The 26,070-nt window shown below is 40.9% G+C and overlaps 1 protein-coding gene across 5 annotated transcripts in view; it reads left to right on the plus strand.

Annotated features, from left to right (window-relative positions):
* LOC124112190 (sonic hedgehog protein A-like) overlaps positions 1-24,614 on the plus strand; it is a 157,871-nt gene extending 133,257 nt beyond the window's left edge. For all 5 annotated transcript variants that reach the window (XM_046472188.2, XM_048382125.1, XM_046472189.2 and 2 more), the window contains 2 exons: positions 6,664-6,925; positions 20,677-24,614. In XM_046472188.2, coding sequence (XP_046328144.1) covers positions 6,664-6,925; positions 20,677-21,359 — 945 coding nt within the window. In that variant the 3' untranslated portion in view covers positions 21,360-24,614. The remainder of the gene's footprint in view (positions 1-6,663; positions 6,926-20,676) is intronic.
* The last annotated feature ends 1,456 nt before the right edge of the window (positions 24,615-26,070 follow it).

Consider the following 26,070-nt stretch of genomic DNA (forward strand, 5'->3'; position numbering starts at 1 on the left):
GAAAACAAAGACCCTTATCTCCTGGACCTTTGCGTCAAAGATTGGATCGGTCTCATTCATTCACAGTCAAACTGAGTCATTGTGACACGTCAGTAGAACATATTCACCTAATGGTTAAAGCGTTGGCTCGTCACGCCGAACACTCGGGGTTCGATTCTCGTCATGGTTCCAATTATTCTTGATCCCCGATGTGTTATGGTTAGAATCTTGATTAAACCGGACGGTACAAAAGCCAAACTCCCCCTCGCACATCTGCACCATTTTTGCCAAACTCACTCACTGACTTATCACTCACTCACTCACTCACTCATTCATGTTAATGTGTCGTACTAATAATAAATAATTAATTTAGGCTATGTATTTATATTAAATTGTCTTTAATAAATGTAAAAACTAAATTTGGGAATATTTCAGTAATTCGTCGCAAATTATCTGTCATAATTATACGTAGTAAAACTTGTTGCAATTAATAGAGAGGAAAAAATATGTTATATGTACATTAGACAAAACCGACTGTGTAAAGACCTAGACTTGGCCCATAGACCTAGACTTGGCCTATAGACCTTTAAGCACAGCCCTTCGTGCGTCTAGCATACTATCCTAATAGCCTCTGTCCAATTTACAGTCCAAGCGAGTTTCAGTAATTTCATTCAACCCCGTTTGTTTGTCCACCAACTCCAATTGTGTGATGTAAATGAAGCCAGTAGTTAATGATTACCGCTATTACATCTCACTTTCACACAACACATTGGTTACAACCTGTAGATCTAGACTGGCCACGGGCGCTTGGAAGATAACCCCTCGCGAGAAACATGTTTGCATCCAACTCAATGTCTTAACTGCTGTGTACCCTCAGTAGGGATACTGAGGAAGAATAGGTCCCAGTATCCCATGCTGGTGGTAGGAACCCTCTGATGAGAGTCGGGTGGCCAAGCTCTGCGACAGGTTCGGCTGATTGAGTGTCATGTTTCCCTGATAACACTGAACACATAACATGCACGTGTCCAGGTAACATGAAACATATAAGACGCTAGTGCGCAGGTAACACTAAACAGTTAACATGCACGCGTCCAGATAACACATAACATTCAACATGCACGCGTCCAGGTAACACTGAAATAAAAATTCAACACGCACGCGTCCAGGTACTCTAAACATTTCAACATGCACGCGTTCAGGTAACTCTGAACACTCAACATGCACGTGTAAAGGTAACATTCAACATGGACAGGTAACACTAAATATGTAACATGCACGCGTTCAGGTATCACTAAACATTCAACATGCACGAACACGTGCCCGGATTACACTTACAGCAGGTACGCGCTCTGACAGCACTAAACGTATAGCAGGTACGCGCTCTGACAGCACTAAACGTATAGCAGGTACGTGCTCTGACAGTACTAAACTTATAGCATGTACGTGCTCTGACAGCACTAAACGTATAGCAGGTACGTGCTCTGACAGTACTAAACGTATGGCAGGTACGCGCTCTGACAGTACTAAACGTATAGCAGGTACGTGCTCTGACAGTACTAAACTTATAGCATGTACGCGCTCTGACAGTACTAAACGTATAGCAGGTACGTGCTCTGACAGTACTAAACGTATAGCATGTACGCGCTCTGACAGCACTAAACTTATGGCATGACGTGCTCTGACAGTACTAAACGTATAGCATGTACGCGCTCTGACAGCACTAAACGTTTAGCGGGTACGCGCTCTGACAGTACTAAACTTATGGCAGGTACGCGCCCTGACAGCACTAAACTTATAGCTGGTACGTGCTCTGACAGCACTAAACTTATAGCATGTACGTGCTCTGACAGTACGAAACTTACAGCATGTACGCGCTCTGACAGCACTATACTTATAGCATGTACGTGCTCTGACAGCACTATACTTATAGCATGTACGCGCTCTGACAGCACTAAACTTATAGCATGTACGTGCTCTGACAGCACTATACTTATAGCAGGTACGTGCTCTGACAGTACTAAACTTATAGCATGTACGCGCTCTGACAACACTAAACTTATAGCAGGTACGTGCTCTGACAGCACTAAACTTATGGCATGTACGCGCTCTGACAGCACTAAACTTATAGCAGGTACGTGCTCTGACAGCACTAAACTTATAGCATGTACATGCTCTGACAGTACTAAACTTATAGCATGTACGCGCTCTGACAGTACTAAACTTATAGCATGTACGCGCTCTGACAGCACTAAACTTATAGCAGGTACGCGCTCTGACAGCAATAACCTTATGGCATGTACGTGCTCAGACAGTACTAAACTTATGGCATGTACGCGCTCTGACAGCACTAAACTTATGGCATGTACGCGCTCTGACAGCGCTAAACTTATAGCATGTACGTGCTCTGACAGCACTAAACTTATAGCATGTACGTGCTCTGACAGCACTAAACTTATGGCATGTACGTGCTCTGACAGTACTAAACTTATAGCATGTACGTGCTTTGACAGTACTAAACTTATAGCATGTACGTGCTCTGACAGTACTAAACGTATAGCAGGTACGTGCTCTGACAGTACTAAACGTATAGCATGTACGTGCTCTGACAGTACTAAAATTATAGCATGTACGTGCTTTGACAGTACTAAACTTATAGCCGGTAGTGCTCTGACAGTACTAAACTTTCAGCAGGTACGTGCTCTGACAGTACTAAACTTATAGCAGGTACGTGCTCTGACATCTCAAACTTATGGCATGTACGTGCTCTGACAGTACTAAACTTATGGCATGTACGTGCTCTGACAACACTAAACTTATGGCATGTACGTGCTCTGACAGCACTAAACTTATGGCATGTACGCGCTCTGACAGTACTAAACTTATAGCAGGTACGCGCTTTGACAGTACTAAACCTATAGCATGTACGTGCTCAGACAGTACTAAACGTACAGCAGGTACGTGCTCTGACAGTACTAAACTTACAGCAGGTACGTGCTCTGACAGTACTAAACTTACAGCATGTACGTGCTCTGACAGCACTAAACTTATAGCATGTACGTGCTCTGACAGTACTAAACGTACAGCAGGTACGTGCTCTGACAGTACTAAACGTACAGCAGGTACGTGCTCTGACAGCACTAAACGTTTAGCATGTACGTGCTCTGACAGTACTAAACTTATAGCATGTACGTGCTCCGACAGCACTAAACTTATAGCATGTACGTGCTCCGACAGTACTAAACTTACAGCATGTACGTGCTCTGACAGTACTAAACTTACAGCAGGTACGTGCTCTGACAGTACTAAACTTATAGCTTGTACATGCTCTGACAACACTAAACGTGTAGCATGTACGTGCTCTGACAGTACTAAACTTAAAGCATGTACGTGCTCTGACAGCACTAAACTTATAGCAGGTACGTGCTCTGACAGCACTAAACTTATAGCAGGTACGTGCTCTGGTCAGTACTAAACGTATAGCAGGTACGTACGTATACGTGACCAGGTTACACTTGATGTAACGTGTAGCAAGTACGTGCTCAGGTAGCACATACCCCACGACTCAAGGGTGCAGTAACGCGTCTTTCACCCAAGCCGTGCAAACTGGGGGTCAAACTGAGGATTGTAAATTTGAGTTTATTGCCACTCGGTCAAAATGTCCGAATTTGTTGTTTGGCGTGTTTGCCAATTGAGAGCGCCGGCGTTGGAAGGTAGTGGGTAGAGGGCCAGACAGGACTTATCCGCGACTGTTTGAACAATAGTAGGGTCGTAAAACCCCCATTCTCTTGTTTGCATCCAAGGGGACCTCTTTGAGAACCCGTGCAGTTCAAACATCTGCGATCTGGCTTCACTTTGTAACACAATTCCTCATTACAAGGGAGGTAATCGATGTACGGAATGTCAATTTGAAGTTTTGTTTCGGCGATTTAGCGAAAGTCACGGTATATATCCGCTACGTACGTTAAAACGTGGGTCTGACGATATCTCTGTTACGTCTTATTAATTCTCAAGCGACTTGCACTCTACTACAGCTGTGTGAGCGCAAACGAAGCTCTCGCTCGAGTGTTTACAAGCTCTGTATAGCTGTCAGACTCCTTGTTGGTAGATCTTAAACGAGACAGGCTTTATCTTCAGAAAGCGTACGGTGTTTACCACTGTAAACCAACCCAGAATTCGTGTTCCCAGTAGACATAGCTATACCAGAAACCACGCATCCTTGGGGTGCTGATACTTAATAACAAACACACCAGGAGATTTAACTTCTTTATTTGCAGAAGTCAGTGTATTTATTTATTTCAGTGTTTAATTTGACATGTGAATATTTTGTTGACATACTTTCAAAATAACGTTTTAACCAGATGAACACAAGAATTTCCGAAAAAGAAAACTCCTCTTTAAAAAAATGAACACTTTGTTGAGGCTATTCGATCTTTTCTGTTTAAGAAATACAATTGAGAAATTTAAAAATACGTTATTAATATGGCTAGTCTGTGTCGTATTTGCTACAAGCTGACTGAGTTAATACATTTGTTGATATGTAAATGCCGCACGCCCGGGCAGAAACACGCTGTTGGAAGCACGATATGTAGAGATTAGCCCCTATGTGGTTTACTCATATACACCACATATGGGTTTGAAGGAGGTCCGTCGTGTCTTCATCTCCAGGTTACGCTGCTATTCGTAAGGCTCTCATGCGGTATACCTTGAGGCATGCCAACTAATTTAGTACAACTTCTAAATTAAAGGGAAATTTTTCATTCTCGAAAGAAATTAAAATCCGCATTCGTCATCACTGAACAAGCAGCTCGTTGTTAGCTTCCGGTTAATAAAAGCAGTCGGAACAAGGCCCGAGCACTCCATGCCAATGTATCCTTACGCGTATAACGCCCTAGGTTGCCACTGCGGATCGATTTATCATGGGTAAAGGAGTGAACCGTCGTGACCTTTTTGACACTTTACAAACACGTTAATTTGGATAATAGTTGCCTTCCGATAATCGATTTGCCCCGATCCGTTTTTGCCGTTCCGGTTTTTCATGACCCCCAAGGGCATATTTAGTTACGTAATGTTGACTTTCTCGGTTGAACTTTATTAGGTTTTCTCGTTTCCTTTGGGATTCAGTGAACTTGAAAATTAACCCGACATCTCGAATTACATGCTTTGTTGGTTTCAAATGAAAAAGCGGCTTGCCAGGATTTGAGGGAGTGAGAGCAGCGGCAGTATCAGACAATGCAATAGATTTATAACAGTATTTCATTTTGCATAAGTTTTGCAAATATCAGCATCTCTTAAAAAGAACATCACAGAACTGAAACGCAGAAGGGTAACTATTAATAAGCTGCAATAAAAAAACGATCAGTCTCGGCTCAGTTACTTGATATTTTAGCAAACGAAATTATAGTATATGAGAGATATGTTAAACCCGGGGCTTCTATTTAAGGAAACAGCCCAATAACATGTTCCTTGGCCATGAACAATTATCATGAAGACGACCGACCATGACATGCTCAGCTGGAGTGTTGATGCTATATGTATGACAATGGTTGTAAATATAACTTGGTTACTGTGTTCCAAACTGGGATATATCGGGGCAACAGGGCCCTAATCCCAGCCCTAAACCAGGGGCTTTACTGGCAATAACTTCAGCTGGGGAATACAATGGAAAATAACGCGTGTTAGTCCAGGTCCGCCCCTGTTCGATTACATAGCAGCTAAATCTTCCTTTATTCCTGCACGAGGTAGCCAGACCGAGGACAGCTAAATAAAATACGGAACATAAGGTGCATTTATTTTGTCGTAAAATGTTATACGATATAAGAAAACAGCAAATGAAATCTAAATGGGATGCCTTGATGCTAGGTCAACGAGACAACACTAAATCTGTTGATAGATAAAGGGCACTAAAGTAAATAACACATGATTGAAAGCATTTCGTTAAAATTACAAATAACTGTACTTTTATTTATTTACGTCTTAATATAGAGGAGCGTTAACCAATCACGACTTCGATTTCGCGTGGCCCTTGGTAAATCAGTTCACTCAAAGATATGCATTTTTCTTGACTGTTTTCAGTGCTTATTTGTTTCTAATGAAGACTGATAATTTTTCTATTTAATTTATATCGTTATTAATGGAATGATTATAGTTTTCAACATTACATATTTGATAAGCGCCCACACAACGATACATTTAGAGCTTCAAGTGCACATAACATGACGGGATATTTATATCCTTTGGCAATTTTGTAAAATATATATTTGGTAATATATTCTCTTCTTAAAAAAATATACTTTACATATTAATAATGAATTCTTTTAGTCTGTTTAATACCAAGAGTTTTAGCAGAGAAAAGAGTGTAATGTATTTAGTGGAAATGGGCGAGAAATATGCATACAACATTCGTAGGTCATTAGCTAAACAGGTAGACTCCTGGACATAAATCTAGACATAATGGTCACATTCTGGTCACATAAGACTCACATTAATATCTATATGTCAAAATTGAAATGATAATCTCCTATAGATTGGGTCAGCATGCTGCGATTGACTTAGCCACACATTGACCAATTCTCCTCTCAAATCACTGGTTTACTTGCATTGTCCATCTTTGGTTATTTTGTATGATGTTTTTTTCACAGAATTGCTACCGTGGATTATGTTTTATATTGTCATTGTTTGTTTCAGCGGTGTAAAGAAAAGCTGAACATGTTGGCGATATCGGTGATGAATCAGTGGCCTGGGGTGAAGCTGCGCGTGACTGAGGCGTGGGATGAGGATGGGACTCACTCCAAGGACTCACTGCATTATGAAGGCAGAGCCGTAGATATCACAACGTCGGATAAAGACAGAGCCAAATATGGTATGCTCGCGCGCCTCGCTGTGGAATCAGGATTTGATTGGGTCTACTACGAGTCACGGAATCACATTCATTGTTCGGTAAAGTCAGGTAAGCGTTTTGTGTCACATTTTTAAAAACAATAGTCACAGATAAAATTCGTTAACGCGACGCTCTGTAGTTGGGGTGGTGACTGGAGGAGCATGGATTACAAAGAAATATTAGTCCATTCACAGTCGTTAATCCGGACACATCTTAATCCAAACGATTTTACTAGAAAAGGTGGAGACCGGATAAACGAGGTTGCATTGTGACGTGTGTTGTGTGATGAAAGGAATCCATGGGTGCACTTATTGTTTACAAAACAATCTGTATTCTCTGGTTTGTTAAAAAAAGAAAATTGACCATAATAGATTGAAGACGCTTAGTCAATTTATTTTCATAATTGAGTTTTGATTTTGTAAATTAGCCGAAATATGTCCGCGCTGGTAGAGATTGATTGGGTTCGATCCCCGTGTAACAAGTCACGTTCATATAATTGCCACACCTTGAGCTCGTGCGTTGGCGAGAACTTCCTGGTGCGGCGTTAAACAATATTCACTCACTCAATCAAACCGACCAATATGTCTTTTTAAACTTTTGATTAAGGTGTATTGCATTTACCAACATTAGTGTTGTTTCGTGGGTCAACTGACACTAGTGCAAATAGTGCATGAAAATGTCACATCGATCTTGGCGGTTTTCATAGTCGTGTGTAACTACACATGTAGAGCGGAAAACCTGCTCTATAGCGGAATACTCACAACACTGCCATTAACATAGCACTATCGTGCTTGGGACTCTCATTGGTCGACGCTCGTCATCCGCGGATTTGTATTTTGAAAAAATCACTGTCACTTTTTTTAAACTTTGACCATTAGCACGAAAACGTGCCGAGCAATCTGGGGAGGCACTAACAGCTCGCTAGGTAAATAATCTGACCCAAAAATGCGTTTGTTGTATAACAAAAGGGGCATATCTCGCCGCTTCTTTGCCGGCTGTTATAAGGGTCGTAGAAATGACGACCAAAATAATTAGTATGTTGACAAAAATTCTCGGATTTCTCTGTGTTGTGTATTGCGAGTATCTTCGCTCCGTTCAAGGCGTGGTTACGAGAGGACCACTGACAGCGCTCATATAGACTACGCTCAAACTCTGAAAATATATAATTTTGATAGAAAGAAGCTGTTGCATTTTAAGTGAAAAGGAGGCTAGTGAGATGGGAGGTCCTGAACGTATGGAATATCTAGATCTGCTTCATTTGGGGCTACTGCATTAAAGTAAGGGCTGGAGATTGGGAAAAAAATACTGTTGGGGGACCCAGACAGACTAACACTGACACAACACTGTGTACTGCTGCATGTTTAATATTCTGACTATCAGTACCGGTAGATTCTAATTAATGTCAGTGTTTGTTGAAAAGCGTTTGTCAAGAAAGGTTTGTGAATGTATCTGTTGGCTGTCTTTGATGTCGACAGCCTTTAGGGTCTACTTTTCACAACTTTTGAGGTAAATCGAGCAAGCTCTTTCTGAGAAGATTTCAAAGAGCGTCACACGGCTCCTCATGCGTTGTTTGATAAGGGTTACAACATTCAAGGCCTTTGGAAAGTTTTCAAAACGTTTTACGGTAGATTTTGCAAATTTGACGTATCAGTGATAAAACTAATGCAATTCCATATTTTGATTTGTACAATATGTTCACGTGTCTTCCCAGCGGAAAATTGACTTGCCTTTGCATGTGTCTTTTTGCGGATGTCACCAGTGGGCAGGATACACCCACCTTTTCGTTAACACCTGGTATCTTTATAATTTTATAGTGATTCAGAAACACACGTAACCATCATACAGTTGACTCTTGATTTCTTATAATGGAAAGGGTTTTGTCGCTTTTTTTAATATTAGGAATGGATAACCGATGACTTGATTATATAATGGACAACATATGATTTGATTTTTTATAATGGAAAACCGATCATTTGATTTCTGTAATGGACAACCGATCATTTGATTTCTGTAATGGACAACCGATCATTTGATTTCTGTAATGGACAACCGATCATTTGATTTCTGTAATGAACAACCGATCATTTGATTTCTGTAATGGACAACCGATCATTTGATTTCTGTAATGGACAACCGATCATTTGATTTCTGTAATGGACATCCGATCATTTGATTTCTGTAATGGACAACCGATCATTTGATTTCTGTAATGGACAACCGATCATTTGATTTCTGTAATGGACAACCGATCATTTGATTTCTGTAATGGACAACCGATCATTTGATTTCTGTAATGGACAACCGATCATTTGATTTTTATACTGGACAGCCGAAGACTTCCAGGATATGTGAACTCACTTCATAAAAGGAAAAACAAGTTTTAGAGGAACAACATTAGCTACGTACCGTTGACTGAGTAACTGATCGTGGTGTGAGACTGAATGACTGTATGCCTGCACAGTCCTGGGCTCGCTCGCGTGAATGTTTTTGTCAACATAATCGTACAACCACACAATATAGAATTACGCTAGTCATAGTGCTAAGATCAATTTATGCAGGTGCGCCCATATACAAATTTTAAGCAAGTTCCAAACCTTTCCTCCGAAGCCAATGTCTGCGTATGCTTTTTGCGACAAAAAAGCCCATGGATCTGTCAAATTTTATTGTTGAAGAATTAAGACAGAATTTATTTTTTTACAATAAAATATAAACTTTTTTGTGTGTGTAAATGTCGTATGTGAAGTTGAACTGAAAAATTCGGTGATAGAAATCTTTTTTGGAAATAGATGCACATAGTAGAATCGCTGCAGCTGAATGATAGCACAACGTAAATCAATACTCACTCACTCACTGACAGTAGTAGGATTGGTCAGAAATAAGAAAAGGACAAAATATTAACTTTCTTCACTGTAACGCAGGAGGTGGGACCTGATATTATTTCAAAGGGACAAAACTGTCAAATAGGTTTTTTGAGATCAGTACTGTTTTCGTTTAGCGATACGGTCGATCGTTACTGAAGGTATAATCGGCCTGAGAAAGTATACGGTTGGTCAGAGTTTAATATACGGTCGGTCTGAGAAAGTATACGGTCGGTCAGATTTAAATATACCTTCGGTACGAAATAAAAATATGATCGGTGTGTGTGAAGATACGATCGGTCTGGAGTGAAAATACTGTCGATCGGTAGTAAAGATATGATCTGTCTGAACTATAAGCACGGTAGGTCGAAAGCAAAAATACGTTATGTATGTAACGGTCGAAAGCAAAAATACGTTATGTACGTAAAGGTACGCTTGGCAACACAATAATAAACATATATAACCAGCGCAAATGTATTATACGTATGACTACATAGAAGGTAGTCAGGTGTGTACACGTTTCCAACTGTCAATCAATGTATGTACACGTGATGAGACACAGTAACACGGTTAAAATGTGTTGTTCATTTCACCCCACACGCGAAGATCCGGGTTAGAATTGATCTTCAGAAGCTTATGCTACGATGTCCATAATATCAATCACTGGATTGTCTGATCCAGACTCGATCATTTACAGACCGCCGCCACGTAACTGGAATATTGCAGACAAAAAAACAAAACATAAAACACACATACACTCGCACGCACGCACGCACGCACGCACGCACGCACACAAATAAGACTATAGTAGAAGAAGAAGAAACAAACAAAAAAGGAAACAGACTTTTTAACGCCACGCGTCATGTCGATTTGGGGTTATAGTGCATGCCAGGTACACTTTTCAGTTATTTTTTCCATTTTGGGGCTTTTTTTCATTTTTTGACGGTTAGGCCATTCCCTATAAACAATCAATTTTACTCAAATCTACAAACGAGAAACGGTTTTACCAAACCTTACACACCCAAACGTTTGATTAGACGGTATTGCTTAATATGCAATAAGACAGTAATAGAAATGCAAATTCACGAACTTTCACAAAACGTACACTGCCAGACAAAAGAAAGTATACAGCCATGTTTGATGGTGGCCAAACATGACACAAGCAAGAAATTATTATTTTATGACGAATTGACGATGTAGTTGATACGGGTATCATAGTTGAGTTTCGGCGACTGTTTTCAGCCGAGTAAGGTTTTGATAACGTTTTGTACTATTTGGGTCAAATCCATTTTTTAAGTGTATACGTTCTTTTGCCCGGCAGTTTATGACACTGTGCATAGGTATTTGCGTGAAAATGTAATAATAATAACCAAGACCCCACCCCTCATGGCCCTCGGTGGTTATATTTACTCAGTGTCGTATATCCCGCTCTCCCGTACCCCACCCCCGTGATTCGCCGTAACCTGCACACACTGCCACATGGCAGGTAACTCAGCTTTTACTTTCTCTTTATTATACGTTAACATCCGCCCACAAAAGTGACTCGATAGTTGGAGAAGACTAACTTTGTCTGTCACTACAATGGCAAAATGACAAGGCGTTTCCATGACGTGTGAGCGCGGAGCAGCCTATTACCCTAGATGTGTGTACTGTAGGTGGCGTTATAACCAACTTAAACGTATCATGCATGCGCGAATGTCAAGTTTATTTTGATACACGAAATGTACCGTTATGTAATAGACAAATCGCGTCGCCTCTGATAATGCAACAGTTTCACAGATCCAGGTCCACGCCTGAAAGAGAGCTTTCTAAATTCACGCTGGTGAGCTAGCCCGAGACAACAAAATTGTTCAAGGACAAGTACAATTCCAGTGATTGTAGTCCTCATTGACTAGGAGCACTTCGATATCTATAATTCTCAATGCTTCAATTTTGTTACAAATTGGAACTAAATAAAACTGAATAATGATAATAATGCCGAAAATGTAAACAGTCAACATTTCTGTCTTGTTGAAGCAGAACTAGCTACAGACTAGTGACATAAGGACTAGCAGGATCAGGTTTACACTAGTCATCAGGACTAGTCATCTGGGCTCTGTTCCACAAAGCGATCGTAACGCTACGACTGTCATAAGTCTACGTTGAGTTACAATTGTCTTAAGGCTACGATCGCTTTGTGGAACGGTGCCCTGGACAAGTCTTAAAATAAACTCGGATTTCTGTGGGATTGAGTTTACTTCAACAATATTTACCTGTTGTGCGTTGGCCAGTGATATTGTCAACAGTATATTCAACTACGGTGCATATTTAAATGTATTTTTTTATATCAACCTGTCTTGTTTAAAACAATGGCTGATGCAACTTCAGTGACGGTTTACGTATCGTTGAACTTAATTCCATATCACACATTGCGCATACTGTTGGTTCATTCCTTAATCTTCGTAAATCGGAATTGCTGTAAAGCATGTTACAAATTTCAATTTCAAATTTTTTCTCACCAATGTGTTTGGGGTAAAACATATGAGTTAAAAGGCTTTCATCCGGAAGCAATTAGACAGAAAATGAGGCATGCGCATTAAAGAATGAGACATGCGCAGAGAATGCCGTGGATGTTTGTAGGACGTGTTCGCGGCGACGACGAATGGTGTCGTACCTGGCAATGCGTAGGTCCTTGGCCTACGTCGGAATTCGGAAATTCTCCTAGGCTAGTTTTTTGTCAGGGAATTCCATCTTAACGTGGACGTCTGTCGGGTCAACTAATTGTATTTTGAGCTCCCTTTGAAGTTTGGTGTGACCCGACAACTGCTCGCTTGGTATACGCGCTTGGGTTCATCTAGTCCAATTTATTTTGGTTATTATTCTTCATTATATATTTGGAAGTTGTACGATTGAAATAAAAATGCAAAAACGTTTTTTCAATATTGAAATATATTTATACTTAAGAGTAATCGTGAGCATTTTGTCAACGTACCGATGATAAAATACGTAGAGAATTTAGTTCGAGTAGGCGTCTTTGAAGTTGTTTGTAAATAGGGAAAATAATCTGATCAGTGTAGAACCGAGGGACTTTATATAATACACCTGTAAACGTTGCATAAATCTAAATATTTAGATTTGTCAGATACCTGTACAGGTATGGGTATTAATACAACGCAGTAGCAGTACAACGCTGCACACTATATGTACGTGAGAAAAAGCTTTTAATTATCACGCTTTGATCAGGTCAACCTGCCCTTTGATCAATTTTTCTCTGATTGTGATTGTTAGTCGCGTTGCCATTAAATGTGACCTCTATTCATCGGCATTCTTCATAACTCTAGTTCTCAGTCCCAAACAAAAGTGAAAGGACGGCAAACTTTGAGCAGCCGCCTTGTCTGGGCCTGTGTTAGTATTTACATACTCTGACAGTTGTATCAACTAAATGGCAATTAGTTATACCTATTACCCAATAAACATCCAATGTTTCGGTGCCAGTGTGATTCTATTCGCGTGAAGGTGATGGTGTCAAATTCTTAATCTGTGAAATAGTACAATACAAGTGACGAAACCCGCACCCTCTGGGTTGAGTGTAAAATCGGAACATGGCATCGCACTGGGATAGGAATTCAAGACACAATCCTATGTTTGTCGTTAAAACGAATGCTCTCTAGTCAAGTAAATAGAGCAAATGAAAAGTATAGCGAAATGTCAATTTGCCAGCCGGTTTCCACACATTAAATCTATTGTGGTGAAAACACCTTTCAGGGGGGCTGGAAAGAGGAATAAACCATGAATTAGGCTGCTAAGAGAAATATAAACATTGGCGACATAAACAATTATTCTCCTTTAGACTGAACGTACAATACGGAGATGATTTGCAGCGGACGATCCACATGGAGTTGTTAGATGAAACAACATCTGTGTTTTGACGTGGTTTAAGGATTTATTGCTAATGAGGGAGCACGTTTCTTTTCAGTCGTTGTGATAATACTTGACAACGATATTGCAAGTACACTTGAAACCTCCCAAAATATTGGCTATCCCATTTCACAAATACGCCAAATATGTTTTTAAAAGAACTCAAACCCCTAATTGGGGCTGATATGAAGACCGCTCGCATACTATTACATTGATGTAATGGTGTGTTTGGATATGTTTGAATAAATGACATCGTAAGACGTGAACGGATCAGCTGGGTGCCACGTGGACGTGGTGTACCTTGGAACATTGCTTACTGAACATACGAACTTCAGATTGATATTTCCCCACTTGACGGCCATAACGGAATATGGTGGTAGAATGCTTCGTGAAGCCCGATTGGGGGCTTTAACGTGTATGCGCTAACCGTCTTTATCAGGAACAGCGTTCGCATGTCTTTAGCCGATAACCAACCGTTATTGCACTTACACGTACATAAGGGTTCATGGCGTCAGTAGTGTACAGTAGATATCCACCCGTCATTGCACTTTCACGTACATCGGGTACATGGCGTCACTAGTGTACAGTAGATAACCACCCGTCATTGCACTTTCACGTACATCGGGTACATGACGTCAGTAGTGTACAGTAGATATCCACCCGCCATTGCACTTTCACGTACATCGGGTACATGGCGTCAGTAGTGTACAGTAGTATCCACCCGTCATTGCACTTTCACGTACATCGGCTTCATGGCGTCAGTAGATATCCACCCGTCATTGCACTTACACGTACATCGGGTACATGGCGTCAGTAGTGTACAGTAGATATCCACCCGTCATTGCACTTACACGTACATCGGGTACATGGCGTCAGTAGTGTACAGTAGATATCCACCCGTCATTGCACTTACACGTACATCGGGTACATGACGTCAGTAGTGTACAGTAGTATCCACCCGTCATTGCACTTTCACTACTTCGGAGACATGGCGTCAGTAGTGTACAGTAGATATCCACCCGTCATTGCACTTACACGTACATCGGGTACATGACGTCAGTAGTGTACAGTAGTATCCACCCGTCATTGCACTTTCACTACTTCGGAGACATGGCGTCAGTAGTGTACAGTAGATATCCACCCGTCATTGCACTTTCACGTACATCGGGTACATGGCGTCAGTAGAGTACAGTAGATATCCACCCGTCATTGCACTTTCACGTACATCGGGTACATGGCGTCAGTAGTGTACAGTAGATATCCACCCGTCATTGCACTTACACGTACATCGGGTACATGGCGTCAGTAGTGTACAGTAGATATCCACCCGTCATTGCACTTACACGTACATCGGGTACATGACGTCAGTAGTGTACAGTAGTATCCACCCGTCATTGCACTTTCACTACTTCGGAGACATGGCGTCAGTAGTGTACAGTAGATATCCACCCGTCATTGCACTTTCACGTACATCGGGTACATGGCGTCAGTAGTGTACAGTAGATATCCACCCGTCATTGCACTTTCACGTACATCGGGTATATGGCGTCAGTAGTGTACAGTAGATATCCACCCGTCATTGCACTTTCACGTACATCGGGTAAATGGCGTCAGTAGATATCCACCCGTCATTGCACTTTCACGTACATCGGGTACATGACGCAACCAGTGCAGATATCCTCCCGTTGTAAGCATGGGCAGGAATTTTGTTCTGTTTGTTGTTTAACGCCGCACTCAACAATATTCCATTTATATGACGGCGATCTGCAAATAATCGAGTCTGGACCAGACAATCCAGCGATTGACGTCATGAGCATCGATCCACACAATTGGGATACGATGACATGCAGCAACCAAGTCAGCGAGCCTGACCACCCGATCCCGTCAGTCGCCTCTTACGACAAGCATAGCCGCCTTTTACGGCAAGCATGACCTATTCTCTAACCGGATCTTCACGTGTCAATCCCATATTTACAAGTTTTACACAGGGCACACGTCACGTCGACACCTGACTGGACAGGAGGGCGATTTCGTGATTTTGCGACTCTGCTTGCCGTAAGAGGCGACTTACGGGATCGGGTGGTCAGGCTCGCTGACTTGGTTGATGCATGTCATCGATCCCAATTGCGTGGATCGATGCTCATGATATTAATCACTGGATTGTCTGGGCCAGACTCGATTATTTACAGACCGCCGTCATAGAGCTGGAATATTGCTGAGTGCGGCGTTAAACAACACACCAACCAAAAAACGTGTACACATTCACTGTGGGTGTTGTTTAGTCTGTTGAGCTTCTATCATTAGCTGAAGGTCCGTGTAACGTTTGACAAATGATGTTGATTTGTTGTTTCCCAAAACATCTCCCAGTGCGATTAACGACTGTCCCAGGACCAAGAACATTCATTTTTACCTGACCCCAGGGCGGCGGAACTGAACCCCCAAAACAGACCAAAAACACTCGGCAAACTGAAAATCTGCTCTCGTCTACACGTCACGTGAAAGAGGCGCGAGATCTCGGGCGAACCGACTTAACTCTACGCCATTTTGGTCTGACTTTTGACCTCCATGTTTAAAGTCTCGTCCAAACACCGCGGAAAGTCACGAAGACGTTAACTTGTGTAAACAGTTAAAGGGGCTACCCGAAACTCCAGTTTTCGCCCATCTGTGCTTGCAGACAACCGCTTAGGCCTTCATGGAGAGACTGGAGGGTTAACTTTCAAATAGTTGAAGAATTTCAATTTGAGCATGTTTGAGAAATCATTTATTGAATGTTGAAATATTCTACGTCACATTCTGTAGATTTTTGCAGTGTTTGCCCTTGACGCAACCGGGTTCGTTGGTGATCTTTCTGGGCGTGCGAGAACGACACATATCCATACGTTATTTGGGTTTACTAGTCCCGTGTACTCGTAATGAACTATCAGACAGTCGTTGGCGTTAAACGTGCGTGTGATCGGCTACCGCGATCTGAGGCTCCCTTTAGGATACATTTTAATGCTTTAAAATACTTTCTGCTCTAAACGTGTTTTTCAGAAACGTATTATGATAGTTTGGAAGTTTGAATATTCACACGCATTACTTGGATCTCAAGTCGTTCAACAATTGCTTTATTTGGCTGTTAAACGAAAATTTAAGATGCCTCTTAAGCTAATATTACCCTCCATGGATTGGATCGATGATTCAGTTCCTCACACAGCAGTATAAAGACAGCAGCTGGACCAAGGATGGTCCTAGGTTCTTGATAGTGGAGTAGAGTCCCTCCTTAACACCGTTGCTCTAATCTGTATCTTTACTCCCCATAGGTATTGACATGGATTGACTTCTTTATGTATCTTAGTCAACACATGCTGGTATCGTGGATTAGGGAAAGTGTACAGATACGTTTGAAACTTACATTCAGTGTGCAACTATTTAAAACATTTTTCTTGACGATATTGTGATGGAGATCTGTTTGGCGTACAGATGGTATTATGTTTCATGGGCAGATTGCCATTAATATTATTGTTTGTATGAACTTTAAAAATGAATAATTGAAATGAAAACAAATATAGGTTTTCTTTCCTTCCCTTTCCTTGTCTCGATTTAAGTAGCCATTAAAATGCCGGGCAAGAGTAACCACATACTCATATTTGATTCAAAATGACAATGGTTTCATTTTTTTATTACAAAGTGTATGAAAAAAATGCACGATTGTCAACCGAAATCTTTTATTCATAAAATTTTGTAAATAAAAATTCACGTTATTTGCATGCCCACTATTAAACTTACTTCACGCAAGAACAGTTGCTGCCTGCTTTACACCGACCGCAGTATGAAACAGGGATGCAATTTAGCACAACACGAAAACAGCCGTACAGGATTGCATTAACATCGGGTTAAATTTCACATTTGGAAATAAAATTGTTTGAACAATGGACGCTTTTGTATATCTGTTATCCTTTGAAGGCATTATACGACAGATAGTATCAGCGGAGTCCCCTGTCCATCCCGACTGCCATGATCCGATTTTTGAGGCAGATGAGACTCCCCCCTGAACTATTTCCAGTAATAAAATGATATCAGTCTGACGCCTGCGCTATATTGCTCCTGTGAGTTGATCGGCTTTGTTTTCAATGACGTTTTGTCGTCACCCAGTTCCGCCGATTAGTACAGAACCATCTCGCGATAGTTTTGCCACCAAGGCGAGAAAACCTACCGACGCTGTTTTATCTATTGTCCATTTCGGGTTTGAGTGACACTTTTTGAAAATGAATGACAGATCGGTTTGATATGTCCGCCATCTCCAATCGGAATCAGTGTAGAGTTTTATCACACCGTCGGCTAGGCGCGACAGACTGTCGGCGGCGCCTGTACTCAGTCGCGAGGAAAACCATATCACACTCGCTGCGGGTACTTTGTATGTACTTAAGATACCAGGTTCAGTATTCATTGAAATCTACATGTACACCCCGGAGGAACATGATTTGAACTCAATTGTACTTTGATTGTTAGTTAAACACATTAATTACGACCGGAGGATAGCCGCTTACGATCATTATCAACTATTTTGGGATTGGAATTTTTCTGTCTCTTGAAAGTTAACTGCTAATTTGATGCCACGCTCTTTACTATGGGGAAGCTGCAGACATTATATTTGCAGTAATAATTTATATAATGCTTAAAAAAATTAGAACATTAAGCATCTTTGGAAGAATATGAATAAAAGTCAAGTAAACAACTTTGAATCGGACAAATCTTTTCAAAAGACAATCAATATTAATGGTGAGACGCTTGTGCAATAAGACGAATTAATGGTGGCCATAGCTCTACAATGAATAGTGAATAGGCATTTACGCCCTTGTCGACAATCTTTCAGCTAGATCACCAATTTTACGAGTAATGCTAAGCTACCTTTCATTATTGCTGTTAATAGGTCATATTTTATGGTTTTAGCCAATGCAGAATAAAATGCATATAAAAGTTTGATACAGCTAAACATTTGCTTTATCGAAGCCAATCCAATCCCCCCTCTCCCCTTCCATGCTGGGCGGGCTGTGTGAGATAGCCCGTGATTTCGGATGTTTCCAGAAGGCCCTTATAGTCACAATTCTCTCTAGTACAGTTGGCGGTGAGCTAGCGCAGTGGTTAAACCGTTCGCTGGTTTGACTCCCCATAAAGGGGGACTGTGAATTATCTAGTTTCAATTTGGGACTGACTTGTGACCGAATATTGGCCATGTGCAAGCCCAGATAGATCCCTATTATTATTATTATTATTATTATTATTATTACCAGGGGCGGTCGGGTAACCGAGTGGTTAAAGCGTTCGCTCGTCAAGCCGAAGACCCGGGTTCGATTCCCGACATGGGTACAATGTGTGAAGCCCATTTCTGGTGTCCCCCGCCGTGATATTGGTGGAATATTGCTAAAAGCGGCGTAAAACCATACTCACTCACTCACACTATTATTATTACCATTGCTGCATGTCATCGTATCCTAATTGCGTAGATCGATGCTCATAATGTCAATTACTGCATTGTCTGGTCCAGACACTATTACTTACAGACCGCCGTCGTATAGCTGGATTATTGCTGAGTGCGGCGCTAAACAAAAAACAAACAAACAAACCTACGAGAAGGATGGCTTGAGTAATTTCAAACCACGAATCCTATCTCGGGTCGGCAAATAGCCAATCAATCAACTCATATGAGCTTGGACCCGCACCGTGGTAGTCAGTATATGGATAGGTACCTTATCCACGAGACGATTAACGCCAAGGTGTCATTTTATAACCTGCAGTGATCATTAGTAGATTACCAAATGTCACCAAGACATTGACATGGTGACTTAGTATTATGTATTATGACGCGGTAAGCAATATTTCATCTACAAAACGGCCAGAATGTATGGGCATCAGCTTCTTTAATATACTGTTATAGTGATGTATTGGTACGGATCCCCATTCCGTTGTCGAGCAGGACTGCCTAGCACACGGCTCAGTATTCCATCTATTACGTTGGACTCAAACCCGCTTAAACACTAAGTACATATGTAACACGGACCATGACATAATTAACCAATTGCAATGATTAACTTAAGGAGATCCAATCTTCGACGACAAATACTGTGATGGGTCTTTAAGTTCTCGAAGCCTAATCCCTCTGTTTACTGTATTTATTACGTGAAGTTCGGGCGAATGCTTGAACCAGTTGTCTACCTCGCCTCTCCTTAGCACCATGGTTGGTTGGTTTGTTGTTTAACGCCGCACTCAGTAATATTCCACCTATATGACGACGGTCTGTAAATAATCGAGTCTGGATCAGACAATCCATAGATTGAAATCATGAGCATCGATCTACGCAATTGGGATACGATGACATGCATCAACCAAGTCGGGATGCCTGTAGTACCGTGGTAGATATACTTGGGTGTTTGCGTCTTGCATCACGCCACTTTGAAAAATACTTCTGAATATCACAGCGTGTTAGCTTGATGTGGCAGGAAAGACCGAATTGAGGCAGGTCTTAGATGTTTACCATTTGTGAGTCCACGAGTATAAGTATGGTGCTGCCAAGCCAAGGATCATATCACAGCGAAAAGGTCATTCAAACGCACATTAGTAGATACCTAAGGAAGATCCGGGGTAGAATAGGTCTTCAGCAACCCATGCTTGCCGTTAAAGGCGACTATGCTTGTCGTAAGAGGCGACTAACGGGATCGGGTGGTCAGGTTCGCTGACTTGGTTGATGCACGGTCATCGAATCCCAATGGATCGATGCTCATGATATCAATCACTGGATTGTCTGGTCCAGACTCGATTATTTTACAGACCGCCGTCATATAGCTGGAATATTGCTGAGTGCGGCGTTAAACAACAAACCAACCAACCAAAACCAAGATACCTATGGAGACAATTCTTCACAGCAAATTATGGCGCTTGTCTGGGTAACCACTGTTCCTTATATTATAATATAATATTGAATATCGTCCTTTTTAGTTTGAAATAGACACGACGAAGATTGATGAAGTGATGGATGTATCTCCTCGTTTATATTCATCTCTCTCATTCTGTTTTTTTAACCTCCAGATTCCTCCGTGGCTATCAAAATCGGCGGTTGTTTCCCTGGTTACGGAATGGTGACAACGCAAAGAGGAACCGTTGCCATGGACCATCTGGCAGTGGGAGACATGGTCCTGGGCGTTGGCAGTGGCGGACAGCTGGAATTCAGTGAGGTGATAACGTTCCTAGATCGCAACATCGGAGAGACAGCTTTGTTTTATACCATAACCACTGAAGATGGACGAACAATTACGCTGACAGCGAAACATTTGATCTACGTGACCGACTCCAACTGTACAGGGAATGTGTTCGACAGTAGCGTCGTAGTGTATGCGGAGACGGTGAAACCAGGCCAGTTTCTTCTGTACGGTAACCATGACGACAACGTGGAATATTTAAAAGCGTCACGTGTTACCATGGTTACATCGAGGACTGAAAGGGGAGTGTATGCACCTCTCACCCATAGCGGAACAATCGTTGTGGATGGCGTAGTAGCGTCTTGCTATGCTGTTATCAATAATGCGAACATTGCACATCTTGTTTTTGCGCCTATACGAGGCCTTTATGACTTATCTGCGCATGCGCCGTGGCTAACGCAACTCTCCGACGTAGTGAACACCCCAGATCCGAAGGGTGTTCACCGGTACGCAAAGGTTCTCTATAATTTTGCATCACTCTTCCTCAGCAGGAGTGTTTTATATGTTCCCTGATGTGTGTGTAGATGTGAAAACTTAATCTCAGACAAAGGTTTGTCGACGTAACCCTTGACTGCTGCGACGTCACAATATACCGCTATGAGGTCACAATACCGCCATATGAGGTCACAATACCGCTATGAGGTCACAATACCGCCATATGACGTCACGCCAGAATGCGACTTCTGACAAAATATTGAAAGCGGAGTCGTTTGAAATAGTGCTTTTGACAGACAAGTCATGTTGGTGTGCATATCAGTGCTTTGCTAAATATCGACCCAGATTTGGAGGAAAACACACTCCCATATTTCAAACCCGAAGCCAGCTTGTACGCATGTGATTTTGAAGCTTATATTGACTTCATGTGAATGTCCTATGAGAATAACACAAAACTAAAAGTGACGTCATTGTGACGTCACTGTGTGCTGACATTTTTGACATGACGTCATCAGTGTTTTGATGACACCTGTGTATATCTTTGGATGATGTTTTTTGATCAAATATGTATGTCAATAGATAATAGCAGGACTGTAGCTGGACAATGCATTTTTCATATATTAACATTTTATTTATTTGAAAGCCAAATTTTATACATCATTTCCACTATATTCGGTGTAGATACATTGAGTAGTGTATTTTTGTACAGACTGACATAGAGCATCATGATAAAACACGTTCTCACAAACTACAATTACACTTATGTACAGAATGTCGTCAATATATACCATATTTAATTTCATACATCCAACTATCTTAAGCCATGAACTTTCTCTCACATAAAACATGTGTACCCAGACTAATTCTTAAAAAAAGCAACAGAACAGGGATGACATTTTATCCGTTAAACATTTACTCAGTTCTTATCTCTGGTAGGATATCATAACAGAAACACCACGTTCGGTTTTGCATTAAATATATTACACTAAATATATCCACAAAGTGAAAACATCACCTAAATAGACCACAGAATAAAATACACAATATGTTGTGTTTAGTAGTTGTTTATTTTTTTTAATTTAACAAAAGCAAAATGCTCAAAGTTTCTAGCAGCAACATTATATAATATAAATTATTTTGCCGTGACGTACACGTGTCGGAACCACTCTGGTCACTTCTCATCGGCATGTATTTACGACCTGCTCAAGATTAAATATCCTAGACGAGTCGGACGCATGGCTTCCTTCACGCATGTGGTCATTTTGTGTCAGACATTACAATCTAAATTTCGGAGACTTTGCCCTTTTAGCGTGTTTGAGATAACGTTATGAGTGAAGAATTCTTGTTTTAACGACTTCAATTATTAAAAATTATTTTTAAATGTTTATTTAACGAATATTTGTTTGGAGGACCTTTTAGCAGATTAATCTCCGAATCTTTTCAATGTAAACCAATATATTCATGTACGCGGCTGTTTCCTTTCCATTCTGCCTTATCGATCAGGTTGAGATCGGCCGTACCGTGTACATACTCACTAAATGTATTTTCTGATAATCATTTCTGAGCATTTGTCAAAAGCTATACTACCAACATAACCAAGACAGCATTTAATTTTTTGTTATGGTTTACAATCAGAAGGTTATTACGCTTCATCCGTAATTTGAGGTAAATTGTACTCTCGCCTCACCGAATACAGTATAGTGTATTCTGCCTCGTGTAGCTAGATGGGTTTTAGGAAAGCGTTTAGTTTATACTTAGGTATTATTTTCATGAATATATTTGAGTAAGTAGAAGAGCTGAAATACCAAATTAACCGATACAGCATTTTGTGATCTGTTTTTTTCCAATCACTGTTGATGTTTTGTTAATGGAAAAGAATTAACAACAAATATCAAAATGCCCAGGTTTTGAATGAAATCCAGTTTGCTATGTACACTATTTACAAAACACTCCGAAGTGTGAGTGGTGTTCCTATACATACGTTCTTCCTGTGTGTATGTCTTGTCTATTATTTAGCGGTATTCGTTGGTAGTAACCAGCAAGTTATCCCCCTTAACTCTGTATAGATGGCGCCTTGGTACATAGATTCCCTTTCCAAACGACGCACTTTCCATTGAAAATGTGGTAATCGGTTGTGATAGATCGTCCATTCCCACGATAATGTTCGAGAGTGAATGTGTGTGGTATACTGAGTTGTCTCCCTTACATTAGAAAGCTTTCAAGACGTCCTGTTTGTAATTTCGATCTTGTTATCAGTGACACAAAGTACCTGATTCATTTGGCGAAGGAAAAAATGATCGATAAATAAAATACTTCTGAGATGATTTGTCATTAATCTTATTGAAAACGTATTTCATAAATAGATTGTCTTGCTAGGGCATGTCCACTCCAACCAAGGTCACGTTCCTAGCGAAATAACGTCAAAAGACGTGCCAAGATGGAGGCGATCAGTTTCCCTATAGATTAATCGAAGGAAATGATGTGCAGTTCCAGATACTCTATTCTCTGTTCATCAACTGTGGTACTGGTCATGTCTCCAGCTGTAATGGGATGCTGCGTCGTTCTTGCACTGTTCGCTGTACCATAAGGGATGTGAAAATTAAGGATGTGAGTAGAAACGTGAACAGGATACATAGTGCGTGCAAAAACTCATCACATGTTCATACCATGTATGCTTTTTATAAAAAAAAACACTTTTGTGTTTCAGTAGGCATTGGAAAAACAACCCTTCACACATTGAGCTTATATAGGCGACTACTTTAAGGGCATTGTACTTAAGCAGTTATTTATTATTTTTCTCTTTGATTATAACAATACATTTTTAGCTAATGTTTTGGAGCGTATTTATTTTTTATTGCTGTTTAATTCTTTTAAACTAAAAAAAGAAGAAAAAAGCAATAAGCAAATATTCTTCCGGTACTTCAACATTTTGTCATTCTGTGAAACCAAAACCATGGCATCGTGAATTTTCTATCGTGTCTTTCAGTGTATCAATGTGTTTGTTTTCTTTTGAGAAAATATGAAGTGAATTAACATGACACTAGCGTGTGCTACTTGTTGTTAGACAGTCCCAAAGGTGTTCTAAAGCTTTTGTCATTCCCGAGTTTCCTACAGTCTACCCGTACAGACAGGCTGGTATGTTGGTCATGCCTGCTATGCATGGGCTAAATTTGTCTCCATTTTTGCCAGCTTTGTGTTTAAACTGTACATTTTCTTTTTTTTCCAGTTTATCAATGTTTTTGACTATCCCAGCAACAGGTTTTGCTCTCCGTGGATTCTATAAGTAAAATATTTATTTCGTTATTGTATATTAATAAATCACTTTTGAAGAAATCTCACGTATGTTTTCAATTGATGAATGAAGCAGTAACGTCTTGATCTGCTCGACTCTTGCCACCACCAGAAACCTTTCGTATTCCAATCTACTGGACCACGGAGGCGGTCCTATGCTCTAGAGCGTGACATGGATACATGACATTCATATTAACTTACGCTCATCGCTCATCGTGACGTCACAATCGTGTACAATTAATTGTAGTTTTTACATTAAAAAAATATGTCAGGTTGTATATAGCTGAATACCGTCTTGGAGCAAAGCATGGCTGACATTTACGAACGAACGATGTCCCCTCACGATTATGTCATGCGTTTACAGGTCACAGGATTGACAGGTTATAGCGTTTACAGGTCACAGGATTGACAGGTTATAACGGTTACAGGTTACAGGATTGACAGGTTATAACGGTTACAGGTTACAGGATTGACAGGTTATAACGGTTACAGGTTACAGGATTGACAGGTTATAGCGTTTACAGGTCACAGGATTGACAGGTTATAGCGTTTACAGGTTACAGGATTGACAGGTTATAACGGTTATAGGTTAAAGGATTGACAGGTTATAGCGTTTACAGGTTACAGGATTGACAGGTTTTAACAGTTACAGGTTACAGGATTGACAGGTTATAACGTTTACAGGTTACAGGAATAACAGGTTGTAACGGTTACAGGTTACAGGATTGACAGGTTATAACGTTTACGGGTTACAGGATTGACAGGTTTTTAACGTTTACAGGTTACAGGATTGACAGGTTGTAACGGTTACAGGTTACAGGATTGACAGGTTATAACGTTTACGGGTTACAGGAATAACAGGTAACGGTTACAGGATTGACAGGTTATAACGTTTACGGGTTACAGGAATAACAGGTTGTAACGGTTACAGGTTACAGAACCGCATGTTGGCTATCAACAGGCATGGAGTCCGTGGTGGTTCGGTATGACCATCAGATAGAACTACTACTGCTTCTACTACCACTACTACTACTACTACTACTACTACTACTTCTACTACTATAACTACTGCTGCTGCTACTGCTACTTCTGCTGCTGCTTCTACTAATACTACCACTACTACTACTTCTACTGCTAGTAATGTTACTTCTGCTGCTACTACTACTCCGACTACTACTACTACTACTACTACTACTACTACTACTACTACTGCTACTGCCAAGATCACAACTTCTACTATTTCTGCTGCTGTTACTACTGCTTCTACAACTGCTACTACCACTACTACGGCTACATAAGACAAAGGCCACGTGCATTGAACCTGTCCGTGTTAACGCTGTTTGAGGCGGTATTCCAGCCATGTGATGCTACGGGCACCAGAAACGGCTTACCACATGTACCATGTGGGCTCAAACTAGGGTCTACCCTACCACCCCTCTGTCCGATAGAAGGGTAGCTGGTGGTAGGGTAGCTTAGTGGCACGCCACGCCAGAGACCC

Source organism: Haliotis rufescens, unplaced genomic scaffold (genome assembly GCF_023055435.1).
Source record: "Haliotis rufescens isolate VD_foot unplaced genomic scaffold, xgHalRufe1.0.p SCAF_4, whole genome shotgun sequence".
Classification (NCBI taxonomy): Eukaryota; Metazoa; Mollusca; class Gastropoda; order Lepetellida; family Haliotidae; genus Haliotis; species Haliotis rufescens.